At 51.8% G+C, this 19381-nt stretch overlaps 1 protein-coding gene and 2 long non-coding RNA genes across 5 annotated transcripts in view; 2 read left to right on the forward strand and 1 right to left on the reverse strand.

Moving 5' to 3' along the window:
• GLTP (glycolipid transfer protein) overlaps positions 1–12660 on the reverse strand; it is a 42304-nt gene extending 29644 nt beyond the window's left edge. Inside the window, exons 1-3 of one of the 2 annotated variants that reach the window (XM_076056613.1) lie at positions 12556–12660; positions 10044–10148; positions 4384–4442 (exon numbers count right to left, since the gene is read on the reverse strand). In XM_076056613.1, coding sequence (XP_075912728.1) covers positions 4384–4442; positions 10044–10146 — 162 coding nt within the window. In that variant the 5' untranslated portion in view covers positions 10147–10148; positions 12556–12660. Of the gene's footprint in view, positions 1–4383; positions 4443–10043; positions 10149–12539 lie in introns of both variants that reach the window. The other variant, XM_076056614.1, reaches the window with a different exon arrangement.
• A 5405-nt stretch (positions 12661–18065) lies between these two features.
• Positions 18066–18517, forward strand: LOC142907294 (uncharacterized). The gene is made up of 3 exons (XR_012930920.1): positions 18066–18210; positions 18242–18307; positions 18360–18517. It is a non-coding gene; the product is annotated as an uncharacterized LOC142907294 (long non-coding RNA).
• A 262-nt stretch (positions 18518–18779) lies between these two features.
• On the forward strand, positions 18780–19381 carry LOC142907293 (uncharacterized). Of its 2 annotated transcripts, none has more exons than XR_012930918.1 (3): positions 18780–19010; positions 19077–19176; positions 19314–19381. It is a non-coding gene; the product is annotated as an uncharacterized LOC142907293 (long non-coding RNA). The 2 variants fall into 2 exon arrangements; XR_012930919.1 differs by having other exon boundaries at positions 18780–18937.

Below are 19381 nucleotides of genomic sequence, written 5' to 3' on the forward strand. Positions count from 1 at the left end.
TGAAGTCACCCCCTGTGAGTGGCTGGCTGAGGTGCCATCTGCTGAGGAAGTATTGAAGGCGATCCGGAGTCTGAGACCAGGAAAGGCAGCGGGCAGAGATGATCTCCCAAGCGAAATGCTGAGGGAGGGTGGCGTTTGTGCACATACTGCCCTATATGACATCATAACAACAGTCTGGACCACTGGACGGGTTCCGCAGGATTGGAAGGATGCCCTGGTGGTCCCCCTTTTTAAGAAGGGGGACCGCACAGACTGTAACAACTACAGGGGCATCTCACTCCTCAGTGTGCCGGGAAAGGTCCTGGCAAGGATTATTCAGCATCGCCTTGCCAGGCACGCTGAGGAGAGGCTTGCGGAGCCCCAATGCGGTTTCAGGAAAGGGCGGTCCTGCACAGATGCCATATTTTCTGTCCGTCTGCTACAGCAGAGGTGTAGGGAATTCCAACAAGACCTACATCTCTGCTTTATTGACCTGGTCAAGGCCTATGATACCATCAGTAGGCCTGGGCTCTGGGTCGTTCTTCGTGCTTTTGGAGTACCTGACCCTCTGCTCACGATCATTAAGGACCTTCATGATGGTGAGCGGGCCCGGGTAAAACTACGTGGCCGGGAGTCAGAGCCATTCCCTGTACACCTTGGGGTGCGACAGGGATGTCCTCTGGCTCCCACATTATTTAACATCTATTTTGACCACGTAGTTCGTGAAGCCTTCAATAGCTGTACCGGGGGAATCTCCATATGGTACAGATATAATGGGAGGCTAATCGATGCCCGGGTGCGGTCAAGGGATGGCTCCCTATTGCTCAACCACGTTATGTATGCTGATGATTTGGTAATAGCTGCTCAGTCAGAGGAGGAGTTGGAGACGCTGCTGCTGAGACTGGAGCGTGCCACTAAGAGGTGGGGCCTTACCATCAGCCCCACCAAAACTAAGCACCTGCCTGGGTATTTTGTACCATCGGACACTCCACCCCCACAACTCCCAATCGGTGATGGGGCAGTTGTGGAGAGAGTGGAGAGTTTCCCATACCTGGGCAGTGTGCTTATGACTGGCTCCAGTTTAACAGCAGAGGTCTCACTCCGAATCAGTCGAGCGGCAATATCTTTTCATCGGTTGCGTAACGCTGTGTGGAAGCTACCTGGTCTGTCGCTCCGCACTAAGCTTCAGGTCTTCTCGGCCACGGTCATTCCCTCCCTTCTCTACGCTTGCGAAACGTGGACCCCCCTAATGGAACATCTTCGCCGGTTAGAAACATTTAGGCTGGCCTGCCTACGATCCATCCTGGGTTTAACCAGACTGGATTGTGTGAGGAGCTCACAAATCCTTGAAAGATCTGGGCAGGGTCCCATCGGTGAGCTCCTCCGGCAGGCAAGGCTGCGATGGCTGGGTCATGTAGCCCGCATGCCCAGCCACCGCATGCCGAAACAGCTTTTGTTTGGCCGGATTGAGGGGGCTAAGCGGGCGCGGCACGGGCTAGAGAAGAGATGGAGTGATGTGGTACAGGAGGACGTGGAGCTGAGTGGACTTGCCGATGACTGGTACCAGCGGTGTCAAGATCGGCCTCTGTGGAGGAGGCTCGTGAAGGATGCTACTGGGCAGTTGGAGGCAGTCGCCCTCCAACAACAACGGAGGGCGGAGGAGCGACGCTCACAACAGCGAGCGGAGCGCCGGGTGGCTAAAGCACAGCAGGTTGGCACAGTAGGGGGCACAGGTGGTGCATCAGCCAGTCATCTCAGTCAGTCGACCCGTGGCACCTGGGTCTGCCCCGTGACCTCCTGCCAGCGGGCGTTCGACACTTCACGTGGCCTCAGGGTGCACATAGCCTGGCACAAGCGTCGTGGTGACGTCACCGCCACTTAGTGGCGAATGGCGGTTGTTGTTGTTGTTGTTGTGTGTAAGTGTGTGTGTGTAAGTGTGCGTGTGTAAGTGTGTGTGTGTCAGTGTGTGTGTGTAAGTGTGTGTGTGTAAGTGTGTGTGTAAGTGTGTGTGTGTAAGTGTGTGTGTGTGTAAGTGTGTGTGTGTCAGTGTGTGTGTAAGTGTGTGTGTGTAAGTGTGCGTGTGTAAGTGTGTGTGTGAGTGCGTGTGTAAGTGTGTGTGTGTAAGTGTGTGTGTGTAAGTGTGTGTGTGTAAGTGTGTGTGTGTGTCAGTGTGTGTGTGTGTAAGTGTGTGTGTGTAAGTGTGTGTGTGTAAGTGTGTGTGTGTGTGTCAGTGTGTGTGTGTAAGTGTGTGTGTGTAAGTGTGTGTGTGTGTGTAAGTGTGTGTGTGTAAGTGTGTGTGTGTAAGTGCGTGTGTGTAAGTGTGTGTGTGTAAGTGTGTAAGTGTGTGTGTGTAAGTGTGTGTGTGTGTAAGTGCGTGTGTGTAAGTGTGTGTGTGTAAGTGTGTGTGTGTAAGTGTGTGTGTGTAAGTGTGTGTAAGTGTGTGTGTGTCAGTGTGTGTGTGTGTAAGTGTGTGTGTGTGTGTAAGTGTGTGTGTGTGTCAGTGTGTGTGTGTAAGTGTGTGTGTAAGTGTGTGTGTGTAAGTGTGTGTGTGTAAGTGTGTGTAAGTGTGTGTGTGTCAGTGTGTGTGTGTGTGTGTGTCAGTGTGTGTGTGTCAGTGTGTGTGTGTAAGTGTGTAAGTGTGTGTGTGTAAGTGTGTGTGTGTAAGTGTGTGTGTGTCAGTGTGTGTGTAAGTGTGTGTGTGTCAGTGTGTGTGTGTGTCAGTGTGTGTGTGTGTGTGTCAGTGTGTGTGTGTCAGTGTGTTTGTGTAAGTGTGTGTGTGTAAGTGTGTGTGTGTGTGTCAGTGTGTGTGTCAGTGTGTGTGTAAGTGTGTGTGTGTCAGTGCGTGTGTGTAAGTGTGTGTAAGTGTGTGTGTGTCAGTGTGTGTGTGTGTCAGTGTGTGTGTGTAAGTGTGTGTGTGTCAGTGCGTGTGTAAGTGTGTAAGTGTGTGTGTGTAAGTGTGTCAGTGTGTGTGTGTGTGTGTCAGTGTGTGTGTGTACGTGTGTGTGTGTGTGTGTCAGTGTGTGTGTGTAAGTGTGTGTGTGTCAGTGTGTGTGTGTGTGTCAGTGTGTGTGTGTCAGTGTGTGTGTGTGTGTGTCAGTGTGTGCGTGTGTGTGTCAGTGTGTGTGTGTCAGTGTGTCTGTGTCAGTGCGTGGGCATCTCTCAACGGACCTGGTGTGCAAAGTCCAGCACAGCAACCGACACGGCCATTGTTAATCCCTCACAACACCACCTGGCCACTGTGAGCCTCACCTCACCTGGCCACTGTGAGCCTCACCTCACCTGGTCACTGTGAACCTCACCTGGTGAACCTCACCTGGTGAACCTCACCTGGTGAGCCTCACCTGGTGAACCTCACCTGGTGAACCTCACCTGGTGAACCTCACCTCACCTGGTGAACCTCACCTGGTGAACCTCACCTCACCTGGTGAACCTCACCTGGTGAACCTCACCTGGTGAACCTCACCTGGTGAACCTCACCTGGTGAACCTCACCTGGTGAACCTCACCTCACCTCACCTGGTGAACCTCACCTGGTGAACCTCACCTCACCTGGTGAACCTCACCTGGTGAACCTCACCTGGTGAACCTCACCTCACCTCACCTGGTGAACCTCACCTGGTGAACCTCACCTCACCTGGTGAACCTCACCTGGTGAACCTCACCTGGTGAACCTCACCTCACCTGGCCCATCGTGAACCTCACCTCACCTGGTGAACCTCACCTGGTGAACCTCACCTGGTGAACCTCACCTCACCTCACCTCACCTGGTGAACCTCACCTCACCTCACCTGGTGAACCTCACCTGGTGAGCCTCACCTGGTGAGCCTCACCTCACCTGGTGAACCTCACCTGGTGAACCTCACCTCACCTGGTGAGCCTCACCTCACCTGGTGAACCTCACCTCACCTGGCCACTGTGAACCTCACCTCACCTGGTGAACCTCACCTCACCTGGTCACTGTGAACCTCGCCTCACCTGGTGAGCCTCACCTCACCTGGTGAGCCTCACCTCACCTGGTGAGCCTCACCTCACCTCACCTGGCCATCATGAATCTCACCTCACCTGGTGAGCCTCACCTGGTGAACCTCACCTGGTGAGCCTCACCTCACCTCACCTGGTGAACCTCACCTCACCTGGCCCATCGTGAACCTCACCTCACCTGGTGAACCTCACCTGGTGAACCTCACCTCACCTGGTGAACCTCACCTCACCTCACCTGGTGAACCTCACCTCACCTGGCCATCATGAATCTCACCTCACCTGGTGAGCCTCACCTCACCTCACCTGGTCATCGTGAATCTCACCTCACCTGGTGAACCTCACCTGGTGAACCTCACCTCACCTCACCTGGTGAACCTCACCTCACCTCACCTGGTGAACCTCACCTGGTCATCGTGAATCTCACCTCGATGTTTCCACTGACGTCCGACTTGATCGGCATGAACACTGTAGACCCCAGGCAGTCTGAGGTGGTGAACACAAACACACACACACAGTGTACACACACAGTGTACACACATTGTACACAGTGTACACACACACACACAGTGTACACACATTGTACACACACACAGTGTACACACACAGTGTACACACACAGTGTACACACACACACAGTGTACACACACAGTGTACACACACAATGTACACACACACACACAGTGTACACACACAGTGTACACACACAGTGTACACACATTGTACACACAGTGTACACACAGTGTACACACATTGTACACAGTGTACACACACACACACAGTGTACACACATTGTACACACACACAGTGTACACACACAGTGTACACACACACACAGTGTACACACACACACAGTGTACATACATTGTACACACAGTGTACACACATTGTACACAGTGTACACACACACACACACACAGTGTACACACATTGTACACACACACAGTGTACACACACACAGTGTACACACACAGTGTACACACACACACATTGTACACACATTGTACACACAGTGTACACACATTGTACACAGTGTACACACACACACACATTGTACACACAGTGTACACACACACAGTGTACACAGTGTACACACACACAGTGTACACACATTGTACACACACAGTGTACACAGTGTACACACACACAGTGTACACACATTGTACACACACAGTGTACACAGTGTACACACACACAGTGTACACAGTGAACACACGCAGTGTACACACACAGTGTACACACACACACAGTGTACACACATTGTACACACACACACACAGTGTACACACACACATTGTACACACACACACACTGTACACACACACACACACACAGTGTACACACACACACCCAGTGTACACACACCCAGTGTACACACACAGTGTACACACAGTGTACACAGTGTACACACACACACACAGTGTACACACACACACATTGTACACACAAACAGTGTACACACACAGTGTACACACACACAGTGTACACACACACACAGTGTACACACACAGTGTACACACACACACAGTGTACACACACAGTGTACACACACATTGTACACACACACAGTGTACACACATTGTACACACACACACAGTGTACACACACACATAGTGTACACACACACACACACGTACACACACAGTGTACACACACATTGTACACACAGTGTACACACACACAGTGTACACACACACAGTGTACACACACACACACAGTGTACATACACACACAGTGTACACACACACACACAGTGTACACACATTGTACACACACACAGTGTACACACACACAAAGTGTACACACATTGCACACACACACAGTGTACACACACACACAGTGTACACACACACATTGTACACACACAGTGTACACACACACACATTGTACACACACACACAGTGTACACACACACACACAGTGTACACACACATTGTACACAAACATTGTACACACACACAGTGTACACACATTGTACACACACACACAGTGTACACACACACACGTACACACACAGTGTACACACACACACACAGTGTACACACACAGTGTATACACACACGTACACACACACAGTGTACACACACATTGTACACACAGTGTACACACACACAGTGTACACACACACATTGTACACACACAGTGTACACACACACACAGTGGACACACATACACAGTGTACACACATTGTACACACACACACAGTGTACACACACAGTGTACACACATTGTACACACACACAGTGTACACACACACACATTGTACACACACACACAGTGTACACACACACACACATTGTACACACACAGGTACACACACACAGTGTACACACACACACACTGTACACACACACAGTGTACACACACACATACAGTGTACACACACTCACAGTGTACACACACTCACAGTGTACACACACACACAGTGTACACACACAGACAGTGTACATACACACACACACATTGTACACACACACAGGTACACACACACACAGTGTACACACACACACAGTCTACACACACAGGTACACAGACAGTGTACACACACACACAGGTACACACACACAGTGCACACACACAGGTACACACATACACACAGTGTACACACACACAGTGTACACACACACAGTGTACACACACACACACAGGTACACACACACAGGTACACACACACAGATACACACACACAGGAACACAGACAAAAGTATGTGAGTATGTGAGTGAGTAGGTGAGTATGTGAGTGAGTAGGTGAGTGAGTATGTGAGTGAGTAGGTGAGTATGTGAGTGAGTAGGTGAGTGAGTATGTGAGTGACTAGGTGAGTAGGTGAGTGACTAGGTGAGTATGTGAGTGAGTATGTGAGTATGTGAGTGTGTGAGTTGCTCGCTCACCAAAGAATGGAGGAATGTGAGTAGGTGAGTGAGTATGTGAGTATGTGAGTGTGTGAGTGAGTATGTGAGTGAGTAGGTGAGTGAGTATGTGAGTATGTGTGTGAGTATGTGAGTATGTGAGTGAGTGAGTTGCTCGCTCACCGAAGAATGCAGGTATGTGCTGAACGCTGTCCAGGTGAGTAGGTGAGTGTGTAGGTAGGTGAGTATGTGAGTGAGTATGTGAGTGAGTATGTGAGTGAGTGAGGTGCTCGCTCACCGAAGAATGGAGGTATGTGAGTATGTGAGTGAGTATGTGAGTATGTGAGTGTGTGAGTGAGTATGTGAGTGAGTAGGTGAGTGAGTATGTGAGTATGTGAGTGGTATGTGAGTGAGTGAGTTGCTCGCTCACCGAAGAATGGAGGTATGTGCTGAACGCTGTCCAGGTGAGTAGGTGAGTGTGTAGGTGAGTGAGTATGTGAGTGAGTAGGTGAGTATGTGAGTGAATAGGTGAGTATGTGAGTATGTGAGTGAGTATGTGAGTGTGTGAGTGAGTATGTGAGTGAGTGAGTTGCTCGCTCACCGAAAAATGGAGGTATGTGAGTAGGTGAGTGTGTAGGTGAGTGAGTAGGTGAGTATGTGAGTGTGCAGGTGACTAGGTGAGTGAGTATGTGAGTGGTATGTGAGTATGTGAGTCAGTATGTGAGTATGTGAGTATGTGAGTGAGTGAGTTGCTCGCTCACCGAAGAATGGAGGTATGTGAGTAGGTGAGTGAGTATGTGAGTGAGTATGTGAGTGTGTGAGTATGTGAGTGAGTATGTGAGTGGTATGTGAGTGAGTGAGGTGCTCGCTCACCGAAGAATGGAGGTATGTGCTGAACGCTGTAGGTGAGTGAGTATGTGAGTGAGTAGGTGAGTAAGTACGTGAGCATGTGAGTGGTATGTGAGTGACTAGGTGAGTATGTGAGAGGTATGTGAGTGAGTGAGGTGCTCGCTCACCGAAGAATGGAGGTATGTGCTGAACGCTGTCCAGGTGAGTAGGTGAGTGTGTAGGTGAGTAAGTAGGTGAGTGAGTATGTGAGTATGTGAGTGAGTATGTGAGTATGTGAGTGACTAGGTGAGTATGTGAGTGAGTATGTGAGTGTGTGAGTGAGTAGGTGAGTGACTAGGTGAGTAGGTGAGTGTGTGAGTATGTGAGTGAGTGAGTGTGTAGGTGAGTAAGTAGGTGAGTGAGTAGGTGAGTGAGTATGTGAGTGAGTATGTGAGTGGTATGTGAGTGAGTATGTGAGTGGTATGTGAGTTGCTCGCTCACCGAAGAATGGAGGTATGTGAGTGAGTGAGTTGCTCGCTCACCGAAGAATGGAGGTATGTGAGTATGTGAGTGAGTATGTGAGTGAGTATGTGAGTATGTGAGTGGTATGTGAGTTGCTCGCTCACCGAAGAATGGAGGTATGTGCTGAACGCTGTCCAGGTGAGTAGGTGAGTGACTAGGTGAGTATGTGAGTGAGTATGTAAGTGTGTAGGTGAGTAAGTAGGTGAGTATGTGAGTGGTATGTGAGTGGTATGTGAGTGAGTATGTGAGTGTGTGAGTTGCTCGCTCACCGAAGAATGGAGGTATGTGCTGAACGCTGTCCAGGTGAGTATGTGAGTGAGTAGGTGAGTGAGTATGTGATTAAGTATGTGAGTGGTATGTGAGTGAGTATGTGAGTGGTATGTGAGTTGCTCGCTCACCGAAGAATGGAGGTATGTGAGTATGTGAGTGAGTATGAGAGTGACTAGGTGAGTATGTGAGTATGTGAGTGGTATGTGAGTGAGTATGTGAGTATGTGAGTGAGGTATGTGAGTGGTATGTGAGTTGCTCACTCACCGAAGAATGGAGGTATGTGCTGAACGCTGTCCAGGTGAGTATGTGAGTGAGTATGTGAGTGAGTATGTGAGTATGTGAGTGGTATGTGAGTTGCTCGCTCACCGAAGAATGGAGGTATGTGCTGAACGCTGTCCAGGTGAGTAGGTGAGTGAGTGAGTATGTGAGTGAGTATGTGAGTGGTATGTGAGTGGTATGTGAGTTGCTCGCTCACCGAAGAATGGAGGTATGTGAGTATGTGAGTGGTATGTGAGTGGTATGTGAGTTACTCGCTCACCGAAGAATGGAGGTATGTGAGTGAGTGAGTGGTATGTGAGTGAGTTGCTCGCTCACCGAAGAATGGAGGTATGTGAGTATGTGAGTGGTATGTGAGTTGCTCGCTCACCGAAGAATGGAGGTATGCGAGTATGTGAGTATGTGAGTGGTATGTGAGTTGCTCGCTCACCGAAGAATGGAGGTATGTGAGTAGGTGAGTGTGTGAGTATGTGAGTGAGTATGTGAGTGGTATGTGAGTGAGCATGTGAGTGGTATGTGAGTGAGTATGTGAGTGGTATGTGAGTTGCTCGCTCACCGAAGAATGGAGGTATGTGCTGAACGCTGTCCAGGGGAGTAGGTGAGTGTGTAGGTGAGTGAGTATGTGAGTATGCGAGTGGTATGTGAGTTGCTCGCTCACCGAAGAATGGAGGTATGTGCTGAACGCTGTCCAGGTGAGTATGTGAGTGAGTAGGTGAGTGAGTATGTGAGTGACTAGGTGAGTAGGTGAGTGAGTATGTGAGTGGTATGTGAGTGGTATGTGAGTTGCTCGCTCACCGAAGAATGGAGGTATGTGCTGAACGCTGTCCAGGTGAGTATGTGAGTGAGTAGGTGAGTGAGTATGTGAGTGACTAGGTGAGTATATGAGTGAGTATGTGAGTGGTATGTGAGTGGTATGTGAGTTGCTCGCTCACCGAAGAATGGAGGTATGTGAGTATGTGAGTGGTATGTGAGTATGTGAGTGAGTATGTGAGTGGTATGTGAGTATGTGAGTGAGTATGTGAGTGGTATGTGAGTGGTATGTGAGTTGCTCGCTCACCGAAGAATGGAGGTATGTGAGTATGTGAGTGGTATGTGAGTATGTGAGTGAGTAGGTGAGTGAGTATGTGAGTGACTAGGTGAGTAGGTGAGTGAGTATGTGAGTGGTATGTGAGTGGTATGTGAGTTGCTCGCTCACCGAAGAATGGAGGTATGTGCTGAACGCTGTCCAGGTGAGTAAGTGAGTGTGTAGGTGAGTGAGTATGTGAGTGAGTATGTGAGTGACTAGGTGAGTAGGTGAGTGAGTATGTGAGTGGTATGTGAGTGGTATGTGAGTTGCTCGCTCACCGAAGAATGGAGGTATGTGCTGAACGCTGTCCAGGAACCGCTGGGTGTTCACGTCCTGATCTAGCGCCAACTCAGGGAACTCGTGGTCCAGCAGCAACGCCATGCCTACCACATACCACGTCACATACCAACACATACCACAACACAACATACCATCACATACCACCATATACCACCACATACCACCACACACCACAAAACATACCACCACACACCACTACTACCACACACAACTACTACCACTACTACCACACACCACATACCACCACATACCACCACATACCACACAACATACCACCACATACCACTACCACCACACACCACTACTACCATATACCACACAACATACCACCACACACCACCACATACCACCACATACCACCACACACCACCACATACCACACAAAATACCACCACATACCACCACATACCACCACACACCACTACAACCACACACCACTACTACCACACACCACTACTACCACTACTACCACACACCACTACTACCACATACCACCACATACCACACCACATACCACCACATACCACCACATACCACTACTACCACATACCACACGACATACCACCACACACCACACAACATACCACCACACACCACTACTACCACACACAACTACTACCACTACTACCACACACCACATACCACCACATACCACCACATACCACCACAAACCACGCAACATACCACCACATACCATACAACATACCACACAACATACCACACAACATACCACCACATACCACCACACACCACTACTACCACACACCACTACTACCACATACCACCACATACCACACCACATACCACCACATACCACTACTACCACATACCACACAACATACCACCACACACCACACAACATACCACCACACACCACTACTACCACACACATCTACTACCACTACTACCACACACCACATACCACTACATACCACCACATACCACCACAAACCACGCAAAATACCACACAACATATCACCACATACCACGTAACATACCATCACATACCACCACACACCACCACATACCACACAACATACCACACAACATACCACACAACATACCACACATTCCACCACATACCACGTAACATACCACCACATACCACCACATACCACACAACATACCACCACATACCACTACTACCACATACCACTACTACCACACACCACTACTACCACACACCACTACTACCACATACCACTACTACCACACACCACTACTACCACACACCACTACTACCACATACCACTACTACCACATACCACTACCACCACATACCACTACTACCACATACCACTACCACCACACACCACTACTACCACACACCACTACTACCATATACCACATACCATTACTACCACACACCACTACTACCTAGCAAGTTAGTGAGTTAATTAGTGAGATAATTAGTGAGTTAATTAGTGAGATAATTAGCGAGTTAATTAGTGAGTTAGTTAGTGAGTTAATAAGTGAGTTGTGAGTGAGTTAATTAGTGAGTGATTTAGTGAGTTAATTAGTGAGTTAGTGAGATAATTAGCAAGCCAATTAGTGAGTTAGTGAGTGAGTTAGTGAGTGAGTTAGTTAGTAAGTTAACGAGTTAATTAGTGAGTTAGTGAGTGAGTTAGTGAGTTAGTTAGTGAGTTAGTTAATTAGTGAGCGAGTGAATTAGTGAGAGTTACTGAGTGAGTTAGTGAGTTAATTAGCGAGTGAGTTAGCGAGTGAGTTAATTAGCAAGTTAATTAGCAAGTGAGTTAGTGAGTTAATTAGTGAGTTAATTAGCGAGTTAATTAGCGAGTGAGTTAGTGAGTGAGTTAGCGCCTGAGTTAGCGAGTGAGATAGTTAATTAGCGAGTGAATTAGTGAGTTATTGAGTTAGTGAGTTCATTAGCAAGTGAGTTAGTGAGTGAGTTAGTTAATGAGTTAGTTCATTGGCGAGTTAGTGAGTTAATTAGTGAGTTAATTAGCGAGTGAGTTAGTGAGTTAGCGAGTGAGTTAGTTAATTAGTGAGTTAGTTAATTAGTGAGTTAGTTCATTAGCGAGTTAGTGAGGTAATTAGTGAGTGAGTTAGTGAGGTAATTAGTGAGTTAGTTAATGAGTTAGTGAGGTAATTAGTGAGTTAGTTAGTGAGGTAATTAGTGAGTTAGTTAGTGAGGTAATTAGTTAGTTAGTGAGGTAGTTAGTGAGGTAGTTAGTATAGTGAGTTAGTTAATTAGCGAGTTAGTTAGTGAGGTAATTAGTGAGTTAGTTAGTGAGGTAATTAGTGAGTTAGTATAGTGAGTTAGTTAATTAGCGAGTTAGTTAGTGAGGTAATTAGTGAGTTAGTTAGTGAGGTAATTAGTGAGTTAGTTAGTGAGTTAGTTAGTGAGTTAATTAGCGAGTTAGTTAGTGAGTTAGTTAGTGAGGTAATTAGTGAGTTAGTTAGTGAGTTAGTTAGTGAGTTAATTAGCGAGTTAGCGAGTGAAGTTAGTTTACCGGTCACTGAACTTGCCTGCAAGGGTTAAGCGGCCACTGCGAGTCTTCCGCGTCACGTGGTGAGAGCCACGCCCACCATGGGGCCACGCCCCCTCACGCGGCACAGCCACTCACGCGGCCCCCCCCACTTGGCCCCTGCCTCCCATTCAGCCCCCCCCCTCAATCCCCCCCCAATAGCGCCCCTCCCCCTCACAGCGCCCCTCCCCCACTTAGCCCCTCCCCCACTAAGCCCCTCCCACCATTCAGCCCCTCCCTCTAAGCCCCTCCCACCACCCAACACCAAAGCGCGCGCCATTCGCCACTAAGTGGCGGTGACGTCACCACGGCGCCTGTGCCAGGCTAGGTGCAGGAGAAGGTGGTCACGTGACAGACCCAGCAGGTGCCGTGGGCTGACTGCTGCTGCTGTGCCAGGCTAGGTGCAGGAGGTTGTCACGTGACAGACCCAGCAAGTGCCATGGGTTGACTGCTGCTGCTGTGCCAGGCTAGGTGCAGGAGGAGGAGGTCACGTGACAGACCCAGCAGGTGCCGTGGGCTGACTGCTGCTGCTGTGCCAGGCTAGGTGCAGGAGGAGGAGGTCACGTGACAGACCCAGCAGGTACCATGGGTTGACTGCTGCTGTGCCTGGCAAGGTGCACGAGGTCACGTGACAGACCCAGCAGGTGGCATGGGCTGACTGCTACTGCTGTGCCAGGCTAGGTGCAGGTCTCAGAACAGACCCAGGTGCCACGGGTCGACTGACTGAGATGACTGGCTGATGCACCACCTGTGCCCCCTACTGTGCCAACTCGCTGTGCTTTAGCCGCCCGGCGCTCCGCTCGTTGTTGTGAGCGTCGCTCCTCCGCCCTCCGCTGTTGTTGCTGGAGGACTGCCTCCAGTAGCCTCAGGGTGCACCTAGCCTGGCACTGCCCAGTAGCAGCGTCCTTCACGAGCCTCCTCCACAGAGGCGGATCTTGACACCGCTGGTACCGGTCATCGGCAAGTCCACTCAGCTCCACGTCCTCCTGTACCACATCACTCCATCTCTTCTCTAGCCCGTGCCATTGACTCACCCACTCACTCACCCATCAGCTCCATCTCTTCCTCAGCCCGTGCCATTGACTCACCCACTCACTCACCCATCAGCTCCATCTCTTCCTCAGCTCGTGCCATTGACTCACCCACTCACTCACCCATCAGCTCCATCTCTTCCCCAGCCCGTGCCATTGACTCACCCACTCACTCACCCATCAGCTCCATCTCTTCCTCAGCCCGTGCCATTGACTCACCCACTCACTCACCCATCAGCTCCATCTCTTCTCCAGCCCGTGCCATTGACTCACCCACTCACTCACCCATCAGCTCCATCTCTTCCTCAGCCCGTGCCATTGACTCACCCACTCACTCACCCATCAGCTCCATCTCTTCCTCAGCCCGTGCGATTGACTCACCCACTCACTCATCAGCTCCATCTCTTCCTTAGCCCGTGCCATTGACTCACCCACTCACTCACCCATCAGCTCCATCTCTTCCTCAGCCCGTGCCATTGACTCACCCACTCACTCACCCATCAGCTCCATCTCTTCCTCAGCCCGTGCCATTGACTCACACACTCACTCACCCATCAGCTCCATCTCTTCTCTAGCCCGTGCCATTGACTCACCCACTCACTCACCCATCAGCTCCATCTCTTCCTCAGCCCGTGCCATTGACTCACCCACTCACTCACCCATCAGCTCCATCTCTTCCTCAGCCCGTGCCATTGACTCACCCACTCACTCACCCATCAGCTCCATCTCTTCCTCAGCCCGTGCCATTGACTCACCCACTCACTCACCCATCAGCTCCATCTCTTCCTCAGCCCGTGCCATTGACTCACCCACTCACTCACCCATCAGCTCCATCTCTTCCCCAGCCCGTGCCATTGACTCACCCACTCACTCACCCATCAGCTCCATCTCTTCCTCAGCCCGTGCCATTGACTCACTCACTCACCCATCAGCTCCATCTCTTCTCCAGCCCGTGCCATTGACTCACCCACTCACTCACCCATCAGCTCCATCTCTTCCTCAGCCCGTGCCATTGGCTCACCCACCCACTCACCCATCAGCTCCATCTCTTCCTCAGCCCGTGCCTTTGACTCACCCACTCACTCACCCATCAGCTCCATCTCTTCCCCAGCCCGTGCCATTGACTCACCCACTCACTCACCCATCAGCTCCATCTCTTCCTCAGCCCGTGCCATTGACTCACCCACTCACTCACCCATCAGCTCCATCTCTTCCTCAGCCCGTGCCATTGACTCACCCACTCACTCACCCATCAGCTCCATCTCTTCCTCAGCCCGTGCCTTTGACTCACCCACTCACTCACCCATCAGCTCCATCTCTTCCTCAGCCCGTGCCATTGACTCACCCACCCACTCACACATCAGCTCCATCTCTTCCTCAGCCCGTGCCATTGACTCACCCACTCACTCACCCATCAGCTCCATCTCTTCCCCAGCCCGTGCCATTGACTCACCCACTCACTCACCCATCAGCTCCATCTCTTCCTCAGCCCGTGCCATTGACTCACACACTCACTCACCCATCAGCTCCATCTATTCTCCAGCCCGTGCCATTGACTCACCCACTCACTCACCCATCAGCTCCATCTCTTCCTCAGCCCGTGCCATTGACTCACCCACTCACTCACCCATCAGCTCCATCTCTTCCTCAGCCCGTGCCTTTGACTCACCCACTCACTCACCCATCAGCTCCATCTCTTCCTCAGCCCGTGCCATTGACTCACCCACCCACTCACACATCAGCTCCATCTCTTCCTCAGCCCGTGCCATTGACTCACCCACTCACTCACCCATCAGCTCCATCTCTTCCCCAGCCCGTGCCATTGACTCACCCACTCACTTACCCATCAGCTCCATCTCTTCCTCAGCCCGTGCCATTGACTCACCCACTCACTCACCCATCAGCTCCATCTCTTCCTCAGCCCGTGCCATTGACTCACCCACTCACTCACCCATCAGCTCCATCTCTTCCTCAGCCCGTGCCATTGACTCACCCACTCACTCACTCACTCACCCATCAGCTCCATCTCTTCCTCAGCCCGTGCCATTGACTCACCCACTCACTCACCCATCAGCTCCATCTCTTCCTCAGCCCGTGCCATTGACTCACCCACTCACTCACCCATCAGCTCCATCTCTTCCTCAGCCCGTGCCATTGACTCACCCACTCACTCACCCATCAGCTCCATCTCTTCCTCAGCCCGTGCCATTGACTCACCCACTCACTCACCCATCAGCTTCATCTCTTCCTCAGCCCGTGCCATTGACTCACCCACTCACTCACCCATCAGCTCCATCTCTTCCTCAGCCTGTGCCATTGACTCACCCACTCACTCACCCATCAGCTCCATCTCTTCCTCAGCCCGTGCCATTGACTCACCCACTCACTCACCCATCAGCTCCATCTCTTCCTCAGCCCGTGCCATTGACTCACCCACTCACTCACCCATCAGCTCCATCTCTTCCTCAGCCCGTGCCATTGACTCACCCACTCACTCACCCATCAGCTCCATCTCTTCCTCAGCCCGTGCCATTGACTCACCCACTCACTCACCCATCAGCTCCATCTCTTCCTCAGCCCGTGCCATTGACTCACCCACTCACTCACCCATCAGCTCCATCTTTTCCTCAGCCCGTGCCATTGACTCACCCACTCACTCACACATCAGCTCCATCTCTTCCTCGGCCCGTGCCATTGACTCACCCACTCACTCACCCATCAGCTCCATCTCTTCCTCAGCCCGTGCCATTGACTCACCCACTCACTCACCCATCAGCTCCATCTCTTCTCCAGCCCGTGCCGCGCCCGTTTATCCCCCTCTATCTGGCCGAACAAAAGCTGCTTAGGCATGCGGTGGCTGGGCATGCGGGCTACATGGCCCAGCCAACGCGGCCTTGCCTGCAGGATGGGGCTCACCGATGGGAATGTCACCCACTGACTCACTCACCCACTCGCTCGCTCAACCATTCACTCACCGACCCACTCGCTCACTCAACCACTCACTCGTGCAGTGGCTGGGCATGCGTGCGACATGGCCCAGCCAACGCGGCCTTGCCTGCCGGAGGAGCTCACCGATGGGAATGTCACCCACTGACTCACTCACCCACTCGCTCGCTCACCCATTCACTCACCGATCCACTCGCTCACTCAACCACTCACTCGTGCAGTGGCTGGGCATGCGGGCGACATGGCCCAGCCAACGCGGCCTTGCCTGCCGGAGGAGCTCACCGATGGGAAAGTCACCCACTGACTCACTCACCCATTCACTCACCGACCCACTCGCTCACTCAACCACTCACTCACTCAACCACTCACTCGCTCACTCAACCACTCACTCGTGCAGTGGCTGGGCATGCGGGCGACATGACCCAACCAACGCGGCCTTTGCCCAGATCTTTCGAGGATTTGTGAGCTCCTCACAAAATCCAGTCCACAGGCTAAACCCAGGATGGATCGTAGGCAGGCCTATGCCTGAATGTTTCTAACCGGCGAAGATGTTCCATTAGGGGGGGGGGGGGGGTCCACGTTTCACAAGCGTAGAGAAGGGAGGGCATTTACCGTGGCCGAGAAGACCTGAAGCTTCATACACACAAAGACAAAGGCCTGAATGTTTCTAACCGGCGAAGATGTTCCATTAGGGGGGGGGGGGGGTCCACGTTTCACAAGCGTAGAGAAGGGAGGGCATTTACCGTGGCCGAGAAGACCTGAAGCTTCATACACACAAAGACAAAGGCCTGAATGTTTCTAACCGGCGAAGATGTTCCATTAGGGGGGGGGGGGGGTCCACGTTTCACAAGCGTAGAGAAGGGAGGGCATTTACCGTGGCCGAGAAGACCTGAAGCTTCATACACACAAAGACAAAGGCCTGAATGTTTCTAACCGGCGAAGATGTTCCATTAGGGGGGGGTCCACGTTTCACAAGCGTAGAGAAGGGAGGGCATTCGCCGTGGCCGAGAAGACCTGAAGCTTCATACACACAAAGATCCCCCGTGTAGCCTGTAACAGACTGTCGGGGCAAGTGCTGTTAGCGAGTAGCAGCGCCTGTGAAGGACTACTGGTTACAAGTGGCACACGAGGGGGTGGGTGGCCAGCACCACACCCGGCCGCCTTTGTCTCCCCAGTGGCCATGTTCACTACGCACCGCACCAGGTACTAATTTGAGGCTGAGTCGACCTAGGGGAGGCCCGGGACCGGTTCAGATAATCGTCACCGGTGGTGCTGGCCGTGAGCGGGAATCGAACTCGGATCGCCGGGTTCGTAGTGCAGCGTAGCGCTAACCGCTGCACCACCGCTCCCCACCGTACATACATACACACGCACGTACACACACACACAGGTGTACACACGTGCGTGTACACACACACGTACACGCACATGCATACACACATGCATACACACATACATACGTACACACACACGCGCTTGTAGACACACACGTTTACACAAACACACGCGTGTACACGCACACGCGTGTACACGCACACGCGTGTACACGCACACACGCGTACATGCACGGAGGCCTCACTCGCGTGCTCGTTTGAATCGCTTTAGAGTTTAATTGTCTTCAGCAGAAGCATCACAGTGTACACGCACACACACAGGTACACACACAGGTACACACACAGGTACACACAAGTCCACACACAGCACACACAGGTCCACACACAGCACACAGGTACATACACACAGGTACACACACACAGGTACACACACAGCACACAGGTACACACACAGGTACACACACAGGTACACACACACAGGTACACACACACAGGTACACACACAGCACACAGGTACACACACAGGTACACACACAGGTGTACACACACAGGTACACACACACAGGTACACACACACAGGTACACACACAGGTACACACACACAGGGACACTCAGACACAGGTACACACACACACAGGTAGACACACACAGGTACACAAAGACAAACAAAAACAAAGATCCCCCATATAGCCTTAACAGACTGTTGGGGCAAGTGCTGTTAGCGAGCACCTATGAGTACACACACACATACACACATACAACAACAACCGCAATTCGCCACTAAGTGGCCGTGACGTCACCACGGCGCTTGTGCCAGGCTAGGTGCACGTTGAGGCCACCACGTAAAGTGTCGAACGCCCGCTGGCAGGAGGTCACGTGACAGACCCAGCAGGTGCCACGGGTCGACTGCTGCTGTGCCAGGCTAGGTGCAGGAGGAGGATGTCACGTGACAGACACAGCAGGTGCCATGGGGTGACTGCTGCTGCTGTGCCAGGCTAGGTGCAGGAGGAGGATGTCACGTGACAGACCCAGCAGGTGCCATGGGGTGACTGCTGCTGCTGTGCCAGGCTAGGTGCAGGAGGAGGTGGTCACGTGACAGACACAGCAGGTGCCATGGGGTGACTGCTGCTGCTGTGCCAGGCTAGGTGCAGGAGGAGGATGTCACGTGACCCAGCAGGTGCCATGGGGTGACTGCTGCTGTGCCAGGCTAGGTGCAGGAGGTCACGTGACAGACCCAGGTGCCACGGGTCGACTGCTGCTGCTGTGCCAGGCTAGGTGCAGGAGGAGGATGTCACGTGACAGACCCAGCAGGTGCCATGGGGTGACTGCTGTTGCTGTGCCAGGCTAGGTGCAGGAGGAGGAGGTCACGTGACAGACCCAGCAGGTGGCATGGGGTGACTGCTGCTGCTGTGCCAGGCTAGGTGCAGGAGGTCACGTGACAGACCCAGGTGCCACGGGTCGCCTGCTGCTGCTGTGCCAGGCTAGGTGCAGGAGGTCACGTGACAGACCCAGCAGG

This window comes from Petromyzon marinus, chromosome 77 (genome assembly GCF_048934315.1).
Source record: "Petromyzon marinus isolate PM22_M1 ecotype Great Lakes invasive population chromosome 77, UKy_Petmar_22M1.pri1.0, whole genome shotgun sequence".
In the NCBI taxonomy this organism is placed as follows: Eukaryota; Metazoa; Chordata; class Hyperoartia; order Petromyzontiformes; family Petromyzontidae; genus Petromyzon; species Petromyzon marinus.